General features: G+C 35.3%; 1 protein-coding gene across 1 annotated transcript; it reads left to right on the forward strand.

Annotated features, from left to right (window-relative positions):
- On the forward strand, nucleotides 1-25,656 carry LOC144961051 (uncharacterized). The gene is made up of 8 exons (XM_078894386.1): nucleotides 1-82; nucleotides 5,210-13,189; nucleotides 14,210-14,284; nucleotides 16,646-16,783; nucleotides 17,893-18,025; nucleotides 18,896-19,636; nucleotides 20,468-20,598; nucleotides 21,821-25,656. The coding sequence occupies exons 2-8, from the start codon at nucleotides 5,369-5,371 to the stop codon at nucleotides 21,977-21,979; spliced, it is 9,198 nt and encodes a 3,065-aa protein (XP_078750512.1). The 5' UTR covers nucleotides 1-82; nucleotides 5,210-5,368; the 3' UTR covers nucleotides 21,980-25,656.
- Nucleotides 25,657-26,656: the final 1,000 nt, after the last annotated feature.

Raw genomic sequence — 26,656 nt, forward strand, 5'->3', positions numbered from 1 at the left:
GAGTTCGAGCGAGTAGTGAGTAATGAGTACTTTCGAAATTTGAGTCAAATTTGAAACAACTTTTACAAGAAGGAAAATGAAAGTAATGAAAGAGGTTTTGTTTTGTACCAAATAGGTTTAAAAGAAAATAACGATCAGATGTCTTGTAATATAACATTATTGTTAATCTCAACATGACCAATTTCACCAGTAACATGATTCCCAAAATGGCTCCCTCAGCTCAATGAAAATATTTTGTTTTGTTTTGAAATGACTTCTTTGGCCGCACACCGGAGAGTAGAGAGTAGATCTTAATAACTGTCTATCGAGATTTAAAAATTAAAAATAGCTTAGTAGGAAATAGTAACTGTTGCAAACACCATTTATCTAAAGTTTTCGATAAAATGCTTTTCCATTATCACATTTTATTTGTGCGTTTGGCTTTGAATCCGCTAACACCCACCCTAAGACTGACCCGACCCTGTGTTCCAAAATTCCAATTGTGACCAGTGACACCCTGTTGTGCCCAATGCATGCCAATAGTTAGGACAGTTTTAGTCTTAGGACATCCAGTTGCCAGTTGTGCCAATTCGGACTCCCATTTTGATAAGGCACCCCATACTTCAATAGTAATATATTTACATTATCATCACCATTGCCATTACTATTACTTCTAGAGAAATGGGCCTTTGGCCTACCAACCTCCGCTGCACGTCCAACTCGCCTTGAGCATGCATTCACGTAAAATATAAAGATTTTTTAAAAAAACCTACCTCTGTTTCAAAAACTAGCATCTTTCAACTTTCTAAGAAACATTTTGATTTTTCAGAACTTTAGTTCGTTAAAAAAATACCGGCCAATCTGACCCGTTGAGTCGAATGAAAACGAAATTTTGTTGTTTACACGGTTCAAAGGAAATGCCGTAAATAAGCTTTCATGGACTTCCTGTGTTGTTTTTATAGTGTCACGTGACCGTTTTGAGAAATTTGTCGTCTGCTACAAATAATTAGACCGGTAGGGGGTAGATATTTTCGTTGGAGCAGAGAAAAAGTGAGTATTATTTCTTGGACTTGTAGAGAGGCCTAGGGTCCACCAGCAGACCAGTTGATTGAATGAAAGAGAAAAAGGCCTTTTTTATCCGCCGCCACCACCACCTTGAAAGAGTGGAGGGGGGGATGCATGCCGACGAGAGGGAGACGTGTCGATTGGTGACCTTGGTGACGTAAGAGCATCTCAAGGATGCTGGCAGTTGCAGTTGCAGGTGTTCTTAACCCCTTAACAGCGAAGCTAATTTTTTGCTTTTAGATAGTAGTTTGCTTTTATCTTTATTATTGTTAACGGGGAATACAGCGTTTCCACCAAGAGAGTAGTCAGACTATCGCAACTCGGACTTCAATTGTCTATAATAGTTTTGCCGTTACTTGTTTTTTGATGATAGAAGATTTGGTGTTAGGTCAAAGATCGAATTTCGCCGCTAAAAGGTTGCATTGCTACTGGGTTTGCTCTCCCCCCCCCCCACCCACTTTTTTTTTCTTCTTTTTTTTCTCACCTTAATATTGTTGATTGCTGCTATTTCCTTTTTTATGATTAGCAAGTGCCGTAGGAGTCTCACAGGATGCAGGAGTACTGCAATTAACCCTTTGCCAGTGACACTGATTTTTTTTTGTTTTTCAAATAATAGTCTTCATTTATATTATTTTTTAACGCAGAAAAAAAAAACGTTTCCACCATAAGAGCAGTAAGAATATTGATAAAAAGCGCTTTGAGCACGTTGGGTGGATATTGCCCTATAAAAGCTCAAGTTTTTAAATTGTAATTTGTTTTTTGTCTTTTAATGAAAACGGTAAGATTTTATTTTTGGTCCAAGTAAGATTGATATTCGCCTTTAAAAGGTTAAGTTGTTTTGTTTTTTCAGTTTTTTTGTTTTGTTTTTCAAATGCGGATACGTTGCTTCTTCCTTTTTTTCCTCAACTGGCAAGCTATCGCTGTACTTACCCGCATGGCTTGCACACACAAAAGGATACATCGAGGTCACAAAATCAGACAACTAGGTCACACATCAAGACATCTCTGTTTCGTTTGTTCCAAGATAGCAAAACAAACCAGACGTCTTGGAGTTAGAAAGAGCTTTCCATAAAATATTTGGTATTTGCAAGACCCCCAGAAACCAATTCCCTATACAGCTCTTGTGCACGGTTACTTATGACCTTGATTTCTTTCGTACCCACCCCCAGAATCCCACTTATTGTGTGTTATAGACAGAACATAATAAATAGCTGGGCTGCCACATACGTGACTAAATTGGCCAAAGAGAGAATCTATACTTTGGCATTAGACACCCATTACCTGATGTCTTGGTTTTTAATCCTAGCCGAGTGAGAGAGAGAAAACAAAACAATCATACATGTATCTGCAAACAGCAGAACGTTTTCATTTTACATTGAGATGGGAAGGGGGAGGGATAACACTATGACAAGAGAGAGAGAGAGAGAGAGAGAGAGAGAGGAGGAGAGGAGGGGGAGGGGGGGGGGGATGGGGGATAGTAAGGGGGAATGGGAAAGATGAAGAAACAATGGGTTGCCTGATGACGTAGATCAAAGGATTGTTACAGCGGTGTTCACGGTGCGTACTTCGTGATATTTTAACCTTTTACAGTGACACTGATTTTTTTCTCCAGATTGCTTATGCAGAATAAATCGTTTCCACCAAGGGAACAGTAGTAAGAGTATATTTCGACTCGGGCTTCAATTAAACTATAAATCGCAAAGCTTGTCTTTTAATGATAACATTAAGACTAAGATCTGGAGTTTGGGGAGTGTAAGATGGAATCTCGCCATTAATGGTTAAAATTGTTTTGATTAAAAAAAAAAATTCACACACACACACACACACACGAGCAGAATGTTGCAACGGTAAACCGGTTTACGTGTACATAGATCCTGAGGCTAGATGCCCCGTTACCGTGTACGTAGGCACTCCCAAAAAAAAAAGGAAGAAAGAAAGAGACACACACACACAAACTCACACACACACACACACCACACACACACACAGTCTCGCATCCTCTACGAACTAATTTTGCGCACCAATTTTTACTGCACTTATGCACCAAATTGCATACCTATCTAGGGACACTTTTTTCCGTATCTTTTCTCCAATAAACTTTTTAAAAAAACCTTTGTTTTGCGCGGCAGGCGGCTGGCACTAGGGGGCACCAACCACTGAATCAGACGAAAAACACACACGATTTAGCGAGGAATGAATCATGAAAATATTTAGGATATAATTTCAAACACAACTTTTGATATTCATCAAGGATTATCTAGTACCGAATGTTTTTTGATAGAAAACAAATGTATCTTCAAATCTAAACTGCTTTTTACGGTAAGCGGTAAGTTTTTTATTTATTTTTCTGTCCAAACGAATGATTTGTCCTGGTATAGAAGCTAAGTATTGGTAACACCGGCGCAGCTCTCTAGATATACTTATACCGACTTATACTTATAAATATTAGGACAATCTGATTTGCTTTTTATGTAGTTTGGGATGTTGATTGGTGAGTTTTGATCGTTGATGGTTTCCATTCAAGTGACTGGATCTGGTTGCGAATCTTGAAGCTGCTTTTTGTACTTTTTCTATATTGTCAAATTGTGTAGGAGTCCCACATGGCGCTGGCATATTTGATATTGTCCTGATAAGTGCTGTGTACGCCTGGGCTTTAATTCTTCGTTTATGTTCCTTTTGAGAAACCCCAGCATCCTACTTGCCTTTACTGTGATATGTTCTATGTGGGTTTGGCACTTTAGCTTCTTGTGATTGACACTGAGATATTTATGGAGTCAATATGTTATAAGGGATGATCATGCAGTGTGTAATTGTGAGTAGTATAAGGCTCTTTCTTGTTTGATATTGGCATTTGCCGCTTGAGTTTCTATCGATGACAACTTGTTGCATTCGATTGGAAAGCCATTTGTTGAACCAAAGTAGAAAATTTTGTGGTTGTTGTTCCATATTCTCTGACTGATATGTTTCATTACCACCAGTATTCCAAATTCTGCTTTACTCGAGTTTTAATAGTAATCGTTTGTGTGGTACAGTGCCAAAAGCTTTAGAAAAGTCTAGTACCAGTACCAGGAGATCAATTTGCCTTTTGTTGTCAGACAGAAGAAGGGCTAAGAAGACATTCTGTTTTGCCCATTTTAGACTGACTCAGCTTAAAAATCCCTTCTTCGGACTGTAGGAGGATTGTTACCTGTCTAACACTAACACTATCAGAATATGTACTATTTTGTCGTGATTTTATTTTGACTTTGTGTAACGATGTTAGAAAAGCCTTCCTTTAGACCACAGTTACATTGACTGACTTTTATGCTTCTTTTGACGAAGTGGCAATTCGGACTTTAGTCTCCCATGGCTATTCGGACTCGTAACTCCAATGTGCCTGCACAAACACATGGGGAACACAGTGTGGGCAGTGGGCAGAGAGTGGAACTGATAGAAGAAGAAGAGGACTTCAGAGGAAATTCGTTTTTTCCCATATCAGAGTCAGAGTGACCAGAGAGGATTGTTGCCCGTTTAACAATTTGGACATCATGAAAAGTTGTTGGAAAGGGTTTTCCTTTAGACTTTAGACCACAAGTACTTTGACTTTTGTTCCTTTTGAAGGGTTTTCACTCTCTTCTTATCTTCTTCTTCTTCTTATAAAGCTCTAACTGGGTTAGCCAAATCAAATTTTTTCAACAATATTCAAATTTTTTTTCAAATTTCTTTTTTTTAAAAATATGTTGCCAGAAGCCAGCCTGTTAATTCACTCAATAGCTTACAGTTATTTCCCCCATGAGGTGATAACAGAACCAAGTTTCTATTTCATGCATTTCAATTTGCCTTCCGTGTGCCTTTACTATAACCGTCTTACATCTTTACAATGTCAGGCTTAGTCTATGGTAATATATTTATTCATAATTGAGTCTGATTAGGAGTAATGTATGTAAAGTCACTTGAAAATGGCAGAACATCTGGAATAAAGTGACTTGTTGAGTCACTGGTCACATGCCTACATCGATGTAATAAACAAATGAAACAGAAGAGAGAAAAAAAAACCCAAAAGACCTCACAATTTTGTTATTATATATATTTTGTAAAATTTATTTTATCAATCTATTAATTACTCGGTTGATTTATTAAATTTTATTTATCTTTTTTAAAGAATGTATTGAATCTCTCTCCACAGATTTCTCTGCAACCCTAGGTTAGCGAATTGCTAGTAAAGATTTGCAGGTCATCATGTATAGTATTAACTTTTTACGAAATCTCATATTGAATTGAATCAATAGTATTACCTGTCCATTTAGATTACCCTTCAGTGGGGTAAAAAGTTGTGTAGGAAGACATGAATCAACAATCTGAAATTCACACACAATCTCTACAGAATATAATTAATTCTGAATTGAACACAAGGTTAGAAGATCAGCAATCACCAACTAGCAATAATGGATCTCTTTCTCTTACCAGTCACGATGAACCATTGCAATATTCTGAACACAAGGCTGAGATTTTTTCACAAGGTGAATGGGAAAATCAACAAGATGATACGAAAGTCAAGTATGACAATGTTTTTGATGAGGAAAGAAAATATGAAAAAGATTCTGAAGAGTTAAAAGAAAAGCTGTTTAATTTTAGTGAGATGGATGCAGAAAAATCGTTGCCAGATGTGACAGGGGAACTAGAATCACAGACCTCAAATTTTGTAGATGCGGAGCAAAACTGTGAAAGGATAATACAAAGTGCATCTTTAGAAGAGACAGTCATCACCGATGTGAATAAATGTTCTGAAGAGCTGCCCTCACAAACAAGGAAAAATGAAACATGTCAGACAAAGTGTGATGAAGCAGTTATCTTGTGTGAAAAGAACAAATCAGAAAATATTCTATTGCATGCTAAATTGGAAGAAATGAAAAATGAATTAGAAGTTAAGAATAATCTTCTATTTGGTTTGGAGAGAAAGTATGAAAAGTCCTCTTTAGAATTACAGGAGAAAGATAAGCAATTACAAGCAGTGAGAAGTGAATTGAACACTCAGACTTCTAATCTTTCTCACATTGAGCAACAAAATGAGCTTCTCAAACAAACATTCACAGAAAAAGAGGCAACCATCAAAGATTTGGTGACACAACTGGAAGATCTGAACACAAATATGAGCAAAACTGAGTCACTGTGGCAAGCCAAACATGAGGAAGTTGTTCTCCGGTGTGAAAAACATAAAAATGAGAATAGTCTTTTACAAGGCAATCAAGAAAATCTGAAAACTGATTTGAAAGTTAAGGATGATCTTCTTATTGAGATTGAAAGAAAATATGAAAAAGTTTCTGAAGAGTTGCAAGTTGTTCAGTTTGACAGGGGCATTGTGGTGGATCTGAAAAACCAATTACAAACAGTGAGGGATGAGTTGGAAACAAAGACTTCCAGTTCTGACATTTTGGAGCAACGATGTGAAACACTGACAAAAAGTGTAACAGAGAAGGACATGCTAATATCTGATTTAAATAAACAGATGGAAGACTTTCAAACAGAAACAAACAACGCTGAAACTTTATGGCATAGCAAATATGACGAAGTTGTACTTTTGTGTGAAAAACACAAATCTGAAAATTCACTATTACAAGAAAAGGTAGAGACACTGACAAATGATTTAGAAACTAAAAATAGCCTTCTGTTCGATACGAAAGGAGACCTCGAGAAAGCATCTGAGGGGCTGCAGGAAAGTGAAAATCAATTGCAAGCAGTAAGAGATGAGTTAGAAACAATGAGCGCTAGTTTTGAAAATTTGAAACAACAAAGTGAAATGCTGGCAAAAACTCAAACAGAAGAGAGAGATACAATTATTTCTGATTTGAATAAACAACTGGCAGATTTGCAAACACAAACAATCAACACTGAAACCTTGTGGCAGAGCAAACATGATGAAGTGGTACTTTTGTGTGAGAAACACAAATCTGAAAATTCACTGTTACAAGAAAAGGTAGAGACACTGACACATGATTTAGAGACTAAAGATAATCTTTTGATCATTGTGGAAGGAAATTTTGAAAAAACCTCTAAGAATCTACAGGAAGGTGCAAACCAGTTGCTAACAGTAAGAAATGAATTGGAATCAAAGACTTTGAGTATAGAGAATTTGGAGCAACAATGTGAAACAATGACAAAAACTGTAACAGAGAAAGAGGCATCCATTACAGAAATGAGTAAAGAACTTGAAAATTTGAAGACCAAGCATGATGAATTAGCCCTTGTGTGTGAAAAACATAAATCTGAAAGTAAACTCTCACAGGATGAAATCGAAAGACTAACCAGAGATTTAGAAACAAGAGATAGCCTTCTGTTCACTACGAAAGGAGACCTCGAGAAAGTATCTGAGAGGCTGCAGGAAAGTGAAAATCAATTGCAAATAGTGAGAGATGAATTGGAAACAATGAGCACTAGCTTTGAAAATTTGAAACAACAAAGTGAAATGCTGGCAAAAACTCAAACAGAAGAGAGAGATACAATTATTTCTGATTTGAATAAACAACTGGTAGATTTGCAAACACAAACAATCAACACTGAAACCTTGTGGCAGAGCAAACATGATGAAGTGGTACTTTTGTGTGAGAAACACAAATCTGAAAATTCACTGTTACAAGAAAAGGTAGAGACACTGACACATGATTTAGAGACTAAAGATAATCTTTTGATCATTGTGGAAGGAAATTTTGAAAATACCTCTAAGAATCTACAGGAAGGTGCAAACCAGTTGCTAACAGTAAGAAATGAATTGGAATCAAAGACTTTGAGTATAGAGAATTTGGAGCAACAATGTGAAACAATGACGAAAACTGTAACAGAGAAAGAGACATCCATTACAGAAATGAGTAAAGAACTTGAAAATTTGAAGACCAAGCATGATGAATTAGCCCTTGTGTGTGAAAAACATAAATCTGAAAGTAAACTCTCACAGGATGAAATCGAAAGACTAACCAGAGATTTAGAAACAAGAGATAGCCTTCTGTTCACTACGAAAGGAGACCTCGAGAAAGTATCTGAGAGGCTGCAGGAAAGTGAAAATCAATTGCAAATAGTGAGAGATGAATTGGAAACAATGAGCACTAGTTTTGAAAATTTGAAACAACAAAGTGAAATGCTGGCAAAAACTCAAACAGAAGAGAGAGATACAATTATTTCTGATTTGAATAAACAACTGGCAGATTTGCAAACACAAACAATCAACACTGAAACCTTATGGCAGAGCAAACATGATGAAGTGGTACTTTTGTGTGAAAAGTATAAATCTGAAAAGCTACATTTACAAGATCAGTTAGAAAAATTAAAAGATGAATTAGATGTCAAAGGGAATTATATTACTGAAATGGAAAGAAAATATGAGGAGGTATCTGAACAACTACAAGATAGGTGTCATGATCTCATGATCTCTCTCTCAGATAATCAATCAAATCATGATATTGTGGTGAATCTGGAAGAAAAACTGCAGACTTTAAAGGATCAAATGTTAACACAAACAGCTGGTTTCAATGAATTGGAATCAAAATGGATAAAGCTGAATGAGGATCACGTGGCGAAGCAAAAGGAGACCTCTGCCATCAATTCATTACTTGCTGAGACAAAAATGGAGTGTGAAAAACTAAGGCAGCAATTGAAATATAAAGAGGAGGAATTTTGTAAAGTTCTGGAAGAAAAAACTTTTCTTCTTTCTGATATGGAGACAAAATGTGAAGACCTATCAATTGAATTGCAGGACAAAAGCTACAAACTGATCATATCTCTATCTGAAAAGCATTTGAATTGCGATCTTGTATCAGATTTAGAAAAAGAAGTGCAACATTTGAAATATGAAATTGAATCTAAGTCTTCCAATGTTGAAGTTTTGGAATCACAGTTGATGACTCTGAGTGAACAGAATATGTGCAAAAGTCAGGAAATTTCTACTACTAAATCATTACTCTGTGAAATGGAAAAGGCACATGATCAACTTGCCCAACAATTACTAAATAAAGAAGCAGAAATTTCTGCAGCTTCTTCTGATAATGAGTTAAGAGAATGCAGAGTTTCACAGATGCAAAATGAAATTCAGACTTTGATTGCAGATTTACAAACTAGAACATCCATGATTGAGGAGTTGGAAAAGACAAATGCTGCTTTGAAGCAAGACCTTTTGATTGAACAGGATAATTTATCAGCAAAATCTGAATTGAATAAGCAACAAAGTGAGGATCTTCAAGCAATGAAGAAGAGTGAAGAATTGAAAATGATAGAGGTACAGGAGAAAATTGGCAAACTAGAAAATGAAATTTTGGATTCTAAAGCATTTTTGGAAGCAGAAATAAATGCATCTAATGCACTTAGGTGTCAAATTGATGGTTTGAATATTAGTCACCAGGAATTGAATACAGCTGTTGAATCCTATCAGAGTGATATAGAGATTAAAATGCAAGAGAATTTAAATCTGCAGAAATTATGTGCTGACAATGATGAACAATTGAACGTATTGAAAGTAAAATGTTCTTCACTAGAAGATAATTTGTGTTCATGTAAGGCTGAGCTTAGTACAAATCAAGATCTGACAAAATCTTATATAAAGGAGCTCGAAGAAATGAAAACTATACTTGAAAAGAAAACTGAAATACTTGAACAAACAGAGAACAAAGTGAATCTAATGCAACGAGATCTGATTAGTAAAGATGAAGAGATGTCACAGAATGAAAACAAAATTAAAGATTTGGAAGAGAAGCTGAAATTTGATGAGCAACGACTCAGATGTGAAAAAGAGAATGTGGAATCCAAAGCAGCTGTAGAGTCAGAGCTAGAAACTACTCGGATGGCTCTTGTGGGATGTCAGCAACAAATTGAACAAGTACTTTCTGATAATGGTTGCCTAAAATCTTCTGTTGAAAGTATAAAAGCGGAAAAAAATCTCATTAAAGAACATTTGATGGCTATTATATCAGCGACAATTGATTTGAGGGAAAATTTTGGTCATGTGAAAAAGACTGGTGAAACAATTCTTCAGAAGCTTTCAGGGATTGAGACAGAAAGTTCAGTTGCAGGAGTTGAATTAGAAGAAAATGCAAAAGGGAAAAACACAATCAATGATGATGATTTTGAAGATGCCAGTAATTGTGTATTAGAAGAAGAGACAGAAATTATAGTTGAAAAAGGAAATAAAAATGTATTCTATCTCAAAAAGGAGTTAACTAATTTAAGCAATCATTTCACCCAACTTGAGACAATCATTGCATCTCAGAAATCAAAATTTACATCTGAGCTTGACAGTATAAGGAAATCATTGGAGGTTGTTACAATTGATAGAGATTCTCTTGAGACCAATGCTAAAGATTTAGAACAGCAAAATTCAAACCTGCATAAGCAAATTGAGAAAATTGATGAAACATGCAAAGAGCTGCAAAGCACTGTTTCTGAAAATGAGTTGAAAGTGTCTGAACTGATTATCTCAGCGTCATCTAAGGAAAAACAAATATTTAATCTAGAAGTGCAATTTGAAGAAGATCAAGCTCAAGTTCAACAGATGTCCAAAGAACTGGAAGCTCTTGTGGAGGAAAAATTGAGTCTTGAAACCAAATTGTTTGAAATGGAAAAGCAAATAGAAAAGTCACACACAAGTGTGAATAAGAAAACAGGTTTGGAAAATGCACAAGCAGATAACTACCATGTGATGCAGGAATGTGGAAATGGAGATCATGAAATTCAAGACAGATGTGAAAGTGGAAAAGGCCAACAATTGGAATTGGATTCCAGTGATTATTTGAAACAGGAAATGGAATATTTCAAGAAAGAAAATGAGGTCCTAAAAAAAGAGCGGCTTGAGCAAAATCTAAATGAAGAATGTCTAAAAGCAGAGCTTTTGTGTTTGAAAAGTGATATGTCCACCACCAACTTAAATAATGAATCCTTTTCTACACAGAAGTTTGACACAAATGAACAATTTTGGAACCTGACTGTTGAAAAAGAAGCTTTGCAGAAAGAGCTGGATCAGACTAAAGTTGAACTGGAGGCAGCGAAGTTAGAACTAGAAACAGATAAGATCGTTGAAAGAGATGTAGCTAACCTTAAAGAAACCTTAGCCCAGTCACATTTTGACATTTCAGAACTTCAGTGTCAGCTGGATTACCTTGAAAGTGAAAAGTCCATAATTGAAAAAGATTTTAAAGCAACAAAACAAGAGAATGTGAATCTCAGTGTAACATTACATGACATTCAGGATAGGAATAAGGCATTAGAAGGACGTTTACAAGAACTTATGACAAATGAATCAAATTTGAACAAAGAAGCGATCCAGAATACTTCTGAATTGAATGAATTTCAAGTACAATATGAAAAGTTGCATGATTTGATAGCTAAATCAGGTTCACAACCAACTGAAGGAAATGCAAAGAAGGGCCAAGGAGTTTCAAAAAATGGGAAGAAGCTCTCCAAAAGTGACTCCAAATTGAGGCTTGACATGACAAATGACCTTAAACATTTAACTGCAGAGAAAGAAAGTTTGAAAGAAAAGGTGGCTGATTTAGAGAAGGAACTGTCTGAGACGAAAAAAGTGTTGGATGAGAGAACTGAAAGTATGGAGACCGATCATGATGAAAAGGTAAAGGATACTTTGGAAGTGCAAAGTGCCTTGAACTATAAAATGGATGAAATCCAGAAAGAAAAAGTGAATATTGAAGCTGAAAGAAATAGCCTTTTGCAAAAGAACAAGGAGCTTTTCGAAGAATATCAACGAGTTGTAGAAAAAAATAAGATTTTAGAGCTTAAGATTGAGGAATTTAGTTGTGCTGCTCAGGATGTTAGGGATGACCTGACAAAATTACATGATGTAATAAAGGATCAAAATGAGAGTCTTGCCAGAAAGAAAAAGGAAATTGTTGTGAAGGCCAATGAAATTGACACTCTAAGAATAGATCTTGCAGAATTGTTCACAAAAATTCAAGAGAAGCAACAAGAAATTGATTCACTAACAGAAGTAGTTTCAAAATTAAAGAGGGAGTTAAAAGAATCAAATTCAAATGCTGGTACTTTAGAGGATGTGGTCGAGGCTTTGAATTGTGATATGGCTGCTCTAGAAGATGAAAAATCATCCCTTGCCTCTAATCTTCAAAATGCTGAAGAAAAGATTAAAGAGCTACAAAATGAGGTCCAAACTGTGAAACAATCTATCAAAGAAACCAAGGAGGACAAAGATGTTAAGAAATTTGACTCAAAGGAAAATGATGACCACCTGCTTGAATTGAGAACAGCTATTGAAATCTTGAAAAATGACAATGAAGAATTAAAAAAGATAAAAGAGTTAGACAGTGACCTTCGAAAAGATTTCAAAATTTCTCAAGAAGCTCTTGAAAATAAATCTATGGAATGTGAAGATCTCATTCTTCAAGTTGGGGAATTGAAAACTGAAATCGCAGAGTCATTTCAAACTGTAAAATTGATTCAGGATAAATTATCTTCATCTGAGACTCAGCTGTCAGAATTTCAACTTGAAATAAAAGAGAAGAATAAAAAAATTTCAGTCTTGCTGGAAGAGCAAGAAAAAGACCGCATTGCCTTGGAAATTAAAGGTGAGGAAATCACAAAACTGACTGGACTGAAGGCAGACTTGAATAACCAGCTGGAATTGAAGAACGAAGAACTCATTCTGATTTGTGACGAAAAGGAATTATTATCACAACAAATTGCAGAGGAAGTGAAGAAATGTGAAATATTAACTTCAAGCAATGAATCACTTCTTTGCCAACTTGGAGAAAAGGAAGATGGGTTAAACAATGTCATTAAAAAATACAAAGACAGTTCTGAATCACTGGAAAGTATGAAAGTTTCTTTGACATCGCAATTAAAAGAAAAAGAGGATGAGGTATATCAATTGCTTCAATCACAGCAAAGTGCACAAAAACAAATCTCAGATACTGAAAAACAAGTATCCAAACTTGAGAAGACAATACAGAGCAAAGATGATGAGTTACAAAAATTATCCACAAATCTATCGTTGGTTTGTGATGAACTACAACAGAGTAAGTCCAGTAAAGATGACACCTGTTTCAACATTCAGAAGCTTGAAAAAGACCTGTTGGACAAAGATACAAAACTTCAACAGATAAAAGATGAACACAAGACAATGTTGTCACAAGTCATAGAGGTGGCAGAGAAATTAGAGGTGAGTTTTTTTTTTCTATGTTCTGTGGATTTTTTAAATTTTAAATTAAATTTGACACTCATTCAGTTAGTGTTATTATAATGAAATGATTAGACAAATAAAAAAGCAATTGTCTTAAACAATACATGGTAAAATTAGAGTCATTTATGAAAGGGTTGTAATATGATAAGCTTCAGTCATTCAACTCGAGCCCCACTTCTCTTTTGTCCAGTTCTTAGAGTACCTAGAGATTTTTGGGAATTTTTAAAAATCAAAAAGAGTTGTTTTCTTTTGATCACTCTAAAAGAAGCATGCATGCAGGCCTTCATAGTCTTATTTAACTGCTTCTGAGGGAGATTCCAAATGAAATATCAGGAACATATCAGAAATCTTACCAAAGCAGGTTGTATGTATTAATACTGTATTGCTCAAAATAATCTTTCATGGCCTGTCCACACTTCTGAATTCGGCCTGCCCATTTTTTAAAGGCCACTTTTAAATTAATGTTGGGAATCCTTGCAAAACACGTATGGAAGATTTGCTACTAATGGTCTCCATACAAGTTCCTTCTTAGGATTTAGAGTAATGTAAACAGACAAAAGTCACCAGGTCAATGAAGCTTTTGATAACGTGTGTATTGATTACAAGTAACAGTATTGTTAGATATAAACATTGATTGATATTTGTGCTGAATTCCTCCAAAATGTTTCATTTGTTTTGTTCATTATAATGCCAGATTAAGATTCTGAGTTGCTATTTAATGTTCAAGGTGTGCTCAATTATTTATTCATTTATTTATTTATTTATCATTAACTGTATTTTGATTGACTATTTGATCATTGTTTTCATCAATTACCTGAGCATGGGATTAGTAACTTTTTCGTTCTTATTTCACACCTTTTATTATATCACCCAATGACGCAGGTAAGCTTGAATTCCAATTTTTAGGACTTGCTTTTCTTTTACTTTTCTCTAATCTCAAACCTTTGACAGTATTGTCAATTCAATAAGTAATAGATTACCAATTTCTGTTTTGCCCAGAGGGAAAAAGAAGAATTATCTGTCAAGCTTTTGGAGGCTCAAAGTACATCAGCTGGTCTAGAATCTGGCAAGGAGGTGAGTAGGATGCCATTTTACTTTTTTTTTTAGTGTATGCCCTCTAAAATCTGTTGTCCCACAAGCCTTGGGGTATGGAGCTCTTCTGTTATGTCAAGGCGATCTCTCTGGATGTTTAGCTATGAGACTGATTAAGAAGTGTGGATTTCAAAAGAGCTGGTCTACCAACATAGACATTATTCGCCTTTTTAAAATTTTAAATATAGAAATATCATTCATTGTGTATTTTCCTTTTTTTTTTTTTTTTTTGAGGGGGATGATGTCTTTCATTTTTAAGCTTAATTTTTTTTTATAATTCATTTTTTTTTCTTAACTTCAAAAACAATTCTCTCCTTTTTTCTTTTTTTTGTTTGTTTTTGTTTTATTCTTTTTTTTCTCCTTCTTCCCCCACCCCTTTGTTTTGTTTAATTGCAAATTATTTGATGATAGATACAAATAGATAATAAATTGTAAAAACTAGGCTTATATGGAATATTACATATATAAAATAAGATGGTATAAGATTATTTTATCATTTGTTTATAACATCGTGCTGAAATATTAATTTAGATGGAAGGATTGATAGATAGAGTGATATTGATAGATAAATGTATTGTAAGATTGATAAATGAATACAGTGGAACCTCCCGATAACGACATGCCACGGGACCGAGTTTTTATGTCGTTATCCGGAGGTGTCGTTATTTAGAGGTTTCCAAGATGGCGGACAAAGTTGGCGTGGTAAGGCCCGCAGGACCAGTTTTTATTAACATTGACAAGACAAACAAAACATTGTAGTGTATATTCCTCTTAGAGAGTTCTTGTGCGTGTGTCTGGATGAGACTTTTAGGTGACCTGAACTGAGTACACTGATAGTGTGCTCCTGGAATCTACATCTGTTCCCTATTTAGACCATTCCCCTTTGTCCTACTTTTTCTTATGCCATTTCAATTGTAAATCTAGAATGTTTTTTACTCTCCAATTTTCTTCCTTTTTACTGGCGCTGATATGACATAGATGTGTCACAAGCGCTGTAAAACCCTTTAAAACAAGTGAGTTAGATAAAATTCCTCATCCTCTTCCTCCTCCTCCCACAAAAACACTACTACTACTACTGCTGCTACTACCTTACTACTACTACTACTACTACTACTACTACTACTACTACTACTACTACTACTACTACTACTACTACTACTACCACTACTACTACTACTACTGCTGGTGGTTGGATGGGAGCATCACCCTTGAATCATATACCTATGATTTTCGCATGGGTGTACGCTCGATAGTGATGTCGTTTCTTCTTCTCTTTACTAGCCTATCCTGCTTCTTTGGTTTGTGATTGTATTTTTGACAGGGGATATTTTTTTTCTTCTGTAAATCTTCTGCCTGTTTGTTCTTGGTTATTTATAATTTAGCTTATGATATCTTTAGGTTATGATTTTGATTTACATTTGTACTATTTTTGTTAGATTGCTTGTTTTTTTGTTTCAGCGGTCTCTCATATAACCTCAATTGTGTTGGAAGAGACCTAAAGCAACAAACAAACAAACAAAAAAATACTACTACTACTACTACTACTACTATCACCACATAATATCACATTTTCCAAGATTTTGTGCTTACTTGCTTACACTTACATTTATACCTTGGTTTTAATTAATGCATATCAGCCAAGATTCGTCCAAAAAAAGCTGCGTTCTCATTGGTTTCAAAAGCTGCGTTCTCATTGGTTCAAGCAGGAATCGTTTTTATAAACTTTGAGTACTCATACTCGGTATTTTTAGTATCAGATATCTCCGAAAACTGCCGAAAATCGCCAAAATGATGTCGTTATTCGGAGGTTTTATCAAAAAGTGCGTCGTTATCTGGAGGTTTTCTTTACTGATCTTAAATAGAAAAAAAATCGGGACCACGGGTCAATGTCGTTATCAGGAGGTTGTCGTTATTCGGAGGTGTCGTAATCGAGAGGTTCCACTGTACGTAGATAAGATAGGAAGATAGATAGAGATAGATGCTGTTGGATATAGTGAAATTTAGGTTAACAGACAATTGGTCAGAGAAAATGATGCCATATATAGATTGGTAAAAAGAGAAGGAGAGAGAGAGAGAGAGAGATGCATAAACTATGTTTCAAAAGTACTCAAAAATTGACCAATTTGTTTACAACTTCCACCGATTGTTTAAAATTTCTGAAAAATAAAGTTTAATTTTTGCAATTTTTCAGAAATGTTGTGGGTGCAGTGTGGAAAACAGCAAATGCTGCATCCCCTTTTTGGCTAAAAGAATGCAAAAAGCATCAGGGTCAGATATTTATTATTGAGACAGATATTAATTGATTTTCATTCTCCTTATTTTTTATTTTATTTTTGAAAACAGATTCTGATAAAGTGGGAGCAACGATGTAAAGAACTGGATTCCAATTTAAAGATGGAGCGTAGAAAGTGTCAGGGATTGACTGAGCAAATCAATGCTCTGAAAGCATCTGAAACTTATGGGGGCCATAAAGAGATTGAGGTAAATTTCATTCAGGATTGTCATTTGAAGCAATTATTGTAGGTCATGAAATGTATTAACTCCCTTTTGACAATGTCCTTACTTTGTGTAGTTATTACTCCTCCCACCCTCCTTAAATGTCAATTGTTAGTCTTATAAATCTATATAATATAATTTAAAGAAAAAATACTTTTAGGTTCAAATCTTGATTCCTGAAGAAATATCCTTTCACTTCCTAAGGTCAAACCAAACCAGTTACAGACAATTTTGAGCTTTATACAAATAAACAGTTTGGTGACATGTTAAATTATTTTCAGTCAGTCTCATTCTCAAAAAAATTTATACAGAATCTATAATTAAACTTAGAGTAGGGGCTGGGTGACTCCTGATTCTGATTAGTTAATTCATGAAAAGTGTTTGAGCATTATACTATGTTGCACCTCAGGCTGTCTTTTCTGATCATAGGGATTGTTAGTACGTCTTTTGAAGTACAGTTAATAGTCACTATTAGTGGTAGTAGTGGTTGCACTGGCCTTGGGAGGAGGGTGGGTCATTAGTCTTGGGGTGAGTGTAGGAGGATGGTAAAATTTAACCATTGCATTATTCAAACTCGCCTTTTGTTCTGAAGTACACATACTTATTTGATGAGGGGTGTGTGAAATGTGATGATGGGATTTTTTCTCCTCTCCATTGTTTTCCAGTTCCATTGTATTAGTCCCTTTAAAGGAAGAACTAATCTAAGAAAGGTGTCAGTCAGTAAGCAAGATGGGTTAAATTCCTGCTCAAGGGAAACGGAAGGCATGCTTGAACCTGGGTCCAATGAATATTGATGCAATGTCTTATGCACTCACCCTTTCAAAGTTTTATTCTTCACTTTATAATGACCTGTCATCATTTAATATCCCCCAAAATGTTTTTTGCCGTTATTGATAATCCTTTTATTCTTTGCTTTTATGACAACTTAGAAGAAGTTGCTGTATATTAAATTTGTTTTTTTTAATTGTTTAATTTACAGGTCTTGGTTTTTATAAACAGACTATATAACATTCTTTATCTTTTTTTCCATATAATCATGACATGGAATATCAGAGAAAACTTTATTCTTTTTTATGATTGTCTTTTATTGACAGAAGTTGAAATCTGAACTCAACGATGTGAAAAAAGATAGGGATTGTATGAGAGATGAAAGGCAGCAAATTTTCCAAAAAGCCAAAGAACACAAGGATAAGGCTGAACTTCTCACTTGTCGTATCCGTGTTTTGAGTAAGTATATGTGTGGCTGGCTGAGAAAACCTGGAAGATTGACCAAATTTCACAAATTGATTCATTTAAGCTTTGCTGTAGACCACATCTTCCTGATCATTTATCACTTAAAATTTTCTTTCTATGCTTTTTATTTTTTAAAATAAAACTTGTTGCTATGGGAACCAGTATAAACAGATAAAATTGAGTTAAGACTTTTTGCTTTTATCTCTTATTGAAAAAACGATTGTCATCAAGAATACTGCATTTTTACATTATCGGATAGACTAAACACTCTAGATGAAATATAATAAAAAATAAAGTATTTTTCTTCTAAAAGAGTTTTTTTCTCTTAAATTTCAGATAGAAACATTCATATTTTTCCTCGATCTGCTCGGAAATCCGACAAAATTCTTTAGTTTTCAAGATATTTGATTGCTATTTCATACATATCACGATCAGCTAATAAATAAATCTTATATAAGTGTCATATTTACCCAGACATAAGCATAATCATGTTATGTTTCATCATCTGTAGGCAAAATGCTGAGGTCCATTGTCGAGCTAGAATGGTCAAAAGTGAAAAGTAGTCAATCATAACAATGATCAGTCTCGTCACTGAAACACTTGAAAGTTAAAGTATATGTTTAAAAAAAGAGATTGCTGTGACTGTGATGCTTACCTGAATTATCTAGATCTTTATCATCTTGAGTGAGAGCGTTTAAGTGTTTATATGGTAATCCACTTTGTATGCTATAATTACACTTGAGTGTTGGAGTTAAAAGTAATTTAGCTAAAACTAATCACCCTGTGTCATGGAGGTCAAGTATTATTTGCTCCTTTTTGAATAGTCTTTTCAGCTTCACAATATTTTTCTTCTCCATTCTGCAGCTCACATGCTGAAAAAGCAAGGAAAAGGCTGCAGTAAAACACAGACCCCAGATGATAAAGCTGATGATAATTGTTCGAACAATGAGAAAGTAATGCCCAAAAGTGATAATGCTTTTGAAACTAATGAAAATCGCTGTCATTCTAAAACTGATATTGTTAACAAGTCTCCGTCCAAAGCTACCTTATTTGCACAAGACTCAAAAGAGAAACAAGACAAAGATAAAAGTGAAATTGTTCATGCAAACTCTGTAGTTGACGAGAATGTTAAAAATGCTGAAGCAAAAACTTCTACATCTTTAAATTTCTCTCCGTCCATTCAAAGAAAGGAGTTGGCTTCTCCACCCAGTAAGAAATTATCACCTTTGTCCCTTCGTAAAAGAACTTCAAAATTGTCTTCACCTTCCTCTTCTCAAGTATCAACAAATAGTAAAAAAGAAGATGAAAGAGAGAAAATTGCATCAGAAGTAAATATTGCGAAAATGCCAAAGAACACTGAAGATCCAATTTCTTCTCCAAAGCCTTGTGAAAAGCGAATATCAACTAGAAAAAGAAATTCATCACAGTCTTCGCAATCATCAATATCTAAAGAAGATTTGTGTCATGGTGATGCTCAGACCAATCTAATAAATGAACAACCAGAGCCTGTCAGTCGGGTCACAAGAAGTTCTCTCAGGAAAAGAGAATCAACAGAATCTTTGCCCTTAGTTGTAGATAGCAAGAAATCAAGAGTCATCTATGAAGGTAAAGGAACTTAATTTATCTTCTAGATTTATTTCATGATTACCATTTAGCGATAAACCTTGTTTTAGTTTTCTAGTAATTAGAAAATTGAATGTCTTGACAAAAATTTCCTTAATCTTTAGTTACATATTGTGTTTTGAGATGAATGGGCATAAATAAAATATTATACTAACAGCATAATTGGAAATATATTGAATTCAGGAACTAAGTTTATTATTGTCAAGAATGGCATGTGGAAATACAATTAATTTAAAATCAAATTTGATGTTAAAAACTTTTGTCCTTGTTTGTATACTACCCTGACACGCAGTTAAACGTGTAATGCATCATTTTTATGGAAGAGGATTGCGGTAGAAAAATAGATAATCCATTATTAGATTTTTATGGGGTTGGGGAGGGGGTGAGGATTTGGTCAAACTCATATTTTTTCCCCTGTAGATCTATTTAAAGAGAAAATGGGGGGAAATATTATTTCACTCAGAAATGAAATTATTTCTTAATTGAACTCAACATCTTTTCTAAAGTATTAAAAAATAACATAGCATGAAAACGAGGATGGGAATAATGTAATTGGTGTGATATAGATTTCATTGTTTCTTTGGGTGTGTTCTTTATACTATATTGGGTATGAAATATTTTATTATTAATTTTATTTTAAACTTCAACATGATGATGAATCCATGATTATAAGATTTCAAAGCCTCGAAATGGTAGAAACTTTTTTTTAAATCCTGGGCATCCCTGTAAGACCCCATTTCACAAATCGAAGATCTATGATTTTGTTTCCATTTTATTTACTTTCCATAAGATTGCAAGTAAATCTCCTTTCAGATCCCATGTCATGGTTAGAAGGTCCATCAAAACAGGCAAAGCCTGAACAATCACTGACAGAGGTGAAAAACAGCAAATCGTCCACGACTTGTGAAATGTCTGGGCCATCCACAAGATCAAAAGTCAAAGAGGTAAATTAAAAAGTAGTTATTTCTTCATCCTCATCATCATCATCATTATCATTATCCAGGGGTGATAATCTTCTAGGGATACTCGGAATTCTGGGATTTTCTTAGGTGGTTTCACCGTAGACCCATTGAAAAATCACCATCATGTCTTGTGTCAAATTTTGACACTGGTGTGTCAAATTTTGACACTGGTGCTCAGTTGCATGAATTTTAGTGACACATGCGTTATAATGACGTCAGCCTAGACAGGTTGGGACCACATGTCAATTGTGACACAAGACCAGAGGTGACCTTGGATGAGAAGATGTTGAGTAGGGGATTGGGCCATAAAAAAAAAAAAGAAAATCAATTCATAACTCACTCTGGCAGAGTCATCTAACTCTCTCTCTCTCTCTCTCTCTCTCTCTCCCCTTTCTCTCTGTCTCTCTCCCCTTTCTCTCTGTCTCTCTCTCTCTCCCTTTCTCTCTCTCTCTCTCTCTCTACCCCTCTCTCTCTCTATCCTTTTCTCTGTCTCTCTCTCTACCTCTCTCTCTCTCTCTCTCTCTCTCTCTCTCTCTCTCTCTCTCTCTCTCTCTCTCTTTTTTTTTTTTTTTTTTTCTTTTTTTTATAAACTGCATAGTCACAAGATTGCAGTAACAAAGGTATTGTAGTGTGCTTTGTAAAGATAAAACAAATACTTTTGGTCAAAAATTTATCATGTTCTCTTAATGTAGTGAGCGGTATGATTAATGTTATGATCCTTCAAACTTTTCGTTGGGAAAGGACAATTCAGTAAATATTTACAAAAGAAGTGTATTATTTTAATGTGTTGATGACCTGCTCTGAGCACTTCTTCGCGCTCAACAAATACAATGTATTATTGTTATAATGTTACGTAGCTGTGATATAGTAATATATTTTGATATGAGTTGGCCCAATGAACCTATACATTTTCCTCTTTTTTGACAAATTGTCATTATCATCACTGATTATGATGATGATGATCATCATCAGCATTTTCATCTCCACCACCTTTTTGGATGCCCAGACTATTAATCAAGTAAACACATAATGTAACCGGCAAAAATAAAGTAGTATTTTTAAATGATCATGTAACCTAATTTTCTTAATATCTGATTAATTCCTCTACACATTGATGTTCCATTAAGTAAGGATTAAAGGAAATTTCCCTATGAATTTATAACGTCTATTAAGACATTGATTTTATTTCCTCTTTTACTATCAGACCACAAGCAAAGTATTAAATCCAATCACAAACAGTCCTGTCAAAGAAAGCCAACATCAACCCAAGGGATTTCTTCGTAAGACCAATAGATATTCAGAAAGAAAAGCTCTAGCCAATCAAGGAAAAGATGAAGCTGCCCAAAACTGTAATACTCAGTGATTTTATTGACTGTAATCGCCATTTGCCACATGATAATCTCTTTGTTGTTTAATGTTATCTAACAGTAGCTCTTGGTATAGCCAAATAACACATAATGGTATTAATGTTATCTCACATTAGCAACTGCAGAACTATTGTACACTGATCACATGCCTTTTAAAAGTTTGATTAGGAAATCTTTTTTTCATATATTGTTCGATAACAAGGACTTTTCAAAGACTGCCAAAATTTGAAATTGAAAAGACTCAACTCCTATTTTGTTGTCGCTTTGACAGTTTAGGTCAATAAGCAGTTAAAAAAAAAAAATCAAACTTTATTATAAGATAGTAGATTCTGGACTTTCACCATTATAACTTTATGGTAATATATTGTCTGACAAATTAGGTCCACCTCTCAAACAAAGCTACTGGGGCCCAAATGGACACAACCCAAACTTAAGTGCCAAACATGAATAGCCTCTGACCCATTTTTAATCTACAACTAATATATTTGGGCTGTGTTTTCTATTCTTTTTGAAAAAAAAAATGAGGTTGGGGGTTAACATTCTTCCACGCAGCCCATGTTAAACGTCTGCCAGCGAGCACAGAATTACTGGCAAATCTAAAAAATTATAAAACTGTTACAGATTGATGTATAAGTAACATGCAAACCTTTTTAAAGAAATAAGGTAATTCTATCACCCGTTGACTCACAGGGCTATTTAGAATACCTGCTAGGGCATAATGATAGATCCTTAATTTGACCACGGCCTTGGGAATCGCCATCTGGCCACCCTGTTGCCAGATTCATTTGCACCAACCCACAGACTTTATTACTGGACCCATTTCGATCGTTGAATGCTCAAAAGATTTGTCTTGATCTGTGTTGATTTCCTCAATCCAGTATTATAATCAAATTAATAGATGAGTGCCGGTTCATGATAGTCTTTATTTCCCTGCACTAGTATATCAAAAAAGGAATTATGGGAAACATTGGAGATATTAAGCTTTGATCTGTTTTGTAGTTTAATTTCACTTTGGAGATTGGGTTGGGGTAAAAAAGAAAAAGGAGGAGGAGAGTGGTATACAACTATGCACATAATACACATCGGCGGTTGGAAAACCATGATGTAACTTGATGTATCGGTTTAATGCTCAAAGCCTACACAGATAAGTTGTTTAATGTCCATGTATCTATGAAAATACCTATTAATCAAATACATATATATTTTGTTTACTAAAAATGTTGACATACCCTCAATGTTGAAATCTTTTTTATGCTTCTTACAGTATATAATTTGGTCTACAGTTTTTGTAGATTTTTACTTAATATTCATTTTTATTGATCATTTTGATTTTTTTCCTACTTTTGTTTCTGTTTGGTTTTAATAATCATGCTGTATGGCTGCCATTGTTATTCATTATGATCAATTACCATCCATCGTTTTGCGGGTGGTTGGATGGGAGCATCACCATTGAATCATATACCTATGATGTTCCCATGGGTGTACGATCCGATAGTGATGTCGTTTCTTCTTCTCTTTACTAGCCTATCCTGCTTCTTTGGTTTGTGATTGTATTTTTGACAGGGGATTTTTTTTTTTTCTGTAAATCTTCTGCCTTTTTGTTCTTGGTTATTTATAATTTAGCTTATGATATCTTTAGGTTATGATTTTGATTTACATTTGTACTATTTTTGTTAGATTGCTTGTTTTTTTGTTTCAGCAGTCTCTCATATAACCTCAATTGTGTTGGAAGAGACCTAAAGCAACAAACAAACAAAACATCCATCGTTTTGACATGTCATTCAACCTTTTTCACCTATCTATGACTTTAGTTGAGTTATGGGATAGGGTTTTTTATTTTCCACTTCCAGGTTACTTTCTGCATTTAATTGTCTTTGCTGAGAGGGGAAACAATGAAATGTAAAGTTCCCTATATGAGGTATATTATCATTGTAGCCATCCTCCTATAATGCACTGTTTTAGTTTTTAGTTTTTAATATATATTCTGTGAGCATTTGCGTGTATCCCTCTGCAGTGCATTGAATTTTCCTGAGACAGGGAAACAGACTCCCTTGGGCCAATGGTGAGTCTCTTTTTCTGGATGGCCACTCCTGGGAAAATTGGCCACATTGTGGTCTGAAAGCAATGTATCTACTAATCACATATTGTGAGACATCCATCATTCTGCTGTGTACACCCAGTATCCAGCATTCCTATGTACCGAAGACGGTTCAACAAATATGAATTTGACAAGCAGAACATTTTAAAGAGTCACATGTGATGTGTGTTGTAAACAAAGGGGGATAACCCACAAGTTATACACCTTTGGGCTTTAAGCAATAACCACATGGGCGAGAAGTTTATCTAGAGTACTGAGTGGGGATCCTGACCTCCCATAGTGGGCAGGGAGGTACATGCTCTGTCTTCTATCCCCCCATACCCGTTTCCCAATTGTGTCCTGTCATTGTCTTGGAATGAGATTACTTAGTTTTGTCCTGATCCTTGTCGGAGCTCCTTGGCTGGGAGGGAAACAGTCGAATGTATAGTTATAGTTTTGGGAGATGATATTTTTTTCCTTGTAAATCATCTCTCTGTTATGCATTGTATTATGTTTAGTTTACACATTATATAATATAATTGGTAAACATTTTAGTGTATTCCTCTTAGTTGGGACCTGTGCTTGTGTCTGGATGAGACTTTTAGGTGATCTCAAACTAAGTACATTGGTGGTATGCTCTTGGAATCTACATCTGATCCCTATTTGTTCCCAGTTCCCCTATGTCTTACTTTTTCTTGGGTGCTTTAATTGTAATTCTATAACTCTTTACTATCCCATTTTCTTCCTTTTTACTGGCGCTGATATAACCTAAATGTGTTGCAAGCGCTGTAAAACCCATAAAAACAAAAATATCTAGAGTAGTGAGTACAAGTTATGACGTCGCTAAATTCAGTTCAGTTAGCGATTACTTACTTTCGTTAAGCACTATACACTCCAGTACGGTTTCCTCGAACTCCCTGGGTGGGGTTCCTGACCTCCCATAGTGGGCAGGGGGGTACATACTGTGTCTTCTATCCCCTTATATCTGTTTTCCAACATGCTTTCTGTCTTTGTCTTGGAATGAGATTACTTGGTTTTGTCCTGGTCCTGGCCAGATGCCCTGGCTGACACGGAAACAGTCGAATGTATAGTTAGTTTTGGGAGATGATATTTTTTTCCTTGTTTATCATCTCTCTGTTATGCACTGTATTATGCTTTCTTTATATTATATATGATTTGTAAAACATTTGAGTGTGTTCCTCTTAGCGGGGATCTGTGCTTGTGTCTAGATGAGACTTTTAGTGATCTCAAACCAAGTACTTTGATGGAGTGCTTTTGGAATCTACACCTGTTTCATATTTGAACCAATTCCCCTTTGTCTTCCCTTTTCTTGGATGCTTTATTGTAATTCTAGAACGTTTTACTATCCCATTTTCTTCCTTTTTACTGGCGCTGATATGACCTTAATGTGTTGCAAGCGCCGTAAAACCCTTAAAAACAAAACAAACAAGGGGGAGGGGGGGGGGGGGGAGGGCAATGGGGCAGGGATGCCACTTTTCCGGTTTTAGCCGGAAATCCGGTTTTTTTACCACCAGCCGGTTTTAAACCGGAACCTCCGGTTTTTGTCCGTCGTCACTATTCCAAAAAAAAAAAAAATTTTTTTTAAAGAAGAAGAAAAAAATCGAGATTTGAGCCGGAACTTTTTCGCCGGGTGAATAATTTGGGCTGTCACCGCCGGTCGAATATTTGGGCACCTAAATGGTAGTTTATCTATGCCCATCCCCATCACAATTCCTCCTTTTTAAAAAAAAATTTTGATAAATAAACAGTGATTTTGAGAATTTCTCAGAAATTTTCCGCTGAATTTGCCGTGTCAAACATTTCCCTCAAAACCACAAAATCACCATTATGTCTTATGTCATATTTTGACACCAGTGCAATAGTCTCGCGAAATTTAGTGACGGTCCCGTTTTTATGACGTCGGGCCAGACTGAATGGCACCAGATGTCACAATTGACACAGACGACCAGTGGTGTTCTTTGATTAGCAAGTTGATGGTTGAAGGGGAAGGGGAGGGACAAATATTTCTCTCTCTCTCTCTCTCTCTCTCTCTCTCTCTCTCTCTCTCTCTCTCTCTCTCTCTCTCTCTCTCTCTCTCTCTCTCTCCTCCTCTCTCTCTCTCTCGCAACCATCCATTAAATCTTTACAAGAACTAAATTAATAGTAATAGTAATATATTACATAATACCAATACAAAACTATGTTCCTGTTATTTTTACACCTTGCTTGCGTTTGACCGATAGACGGAGACACTTTCCTCCTTTTTGACAAATTGCTATTATTATCACTGAAAAAAAAACACTCACCAAAACCACTACATCATCTCTACCACCACTACTATTACAACCACCACCACATCATCATCCCTACCAACACTACTACTACAAATAACACCACATCATCCCTACCACCAGTACTACTACAACTACCAGCACATCGTCATTCCTACCACAACTATTACAACCACCACCACACAATTATCTCTAAAAGACCACCACTACTACAACCACCACCACATCATCATCCCTACCACCACTACTACTACAACCACCATCACATCATCATCTCTAAGACCACTACTACTACTACTACTACT

This window comes from Berghia stephanieae, chromosome 1, assembly GCF_034508935.2.
Source record: "Berghia stephanieae isolate SIO BIC M18660-M18661 chromosome 1, UCSD_Bste_1.3, whole genome shotgun sequence".
In the NCBI taxonomy this organism is placed as follows: Eukaryota; Metazoa; Mollusca; class Gastropoda; order Nudibranchia; family Aeolidiidae; genus Berghia; species Berghia stephanieae.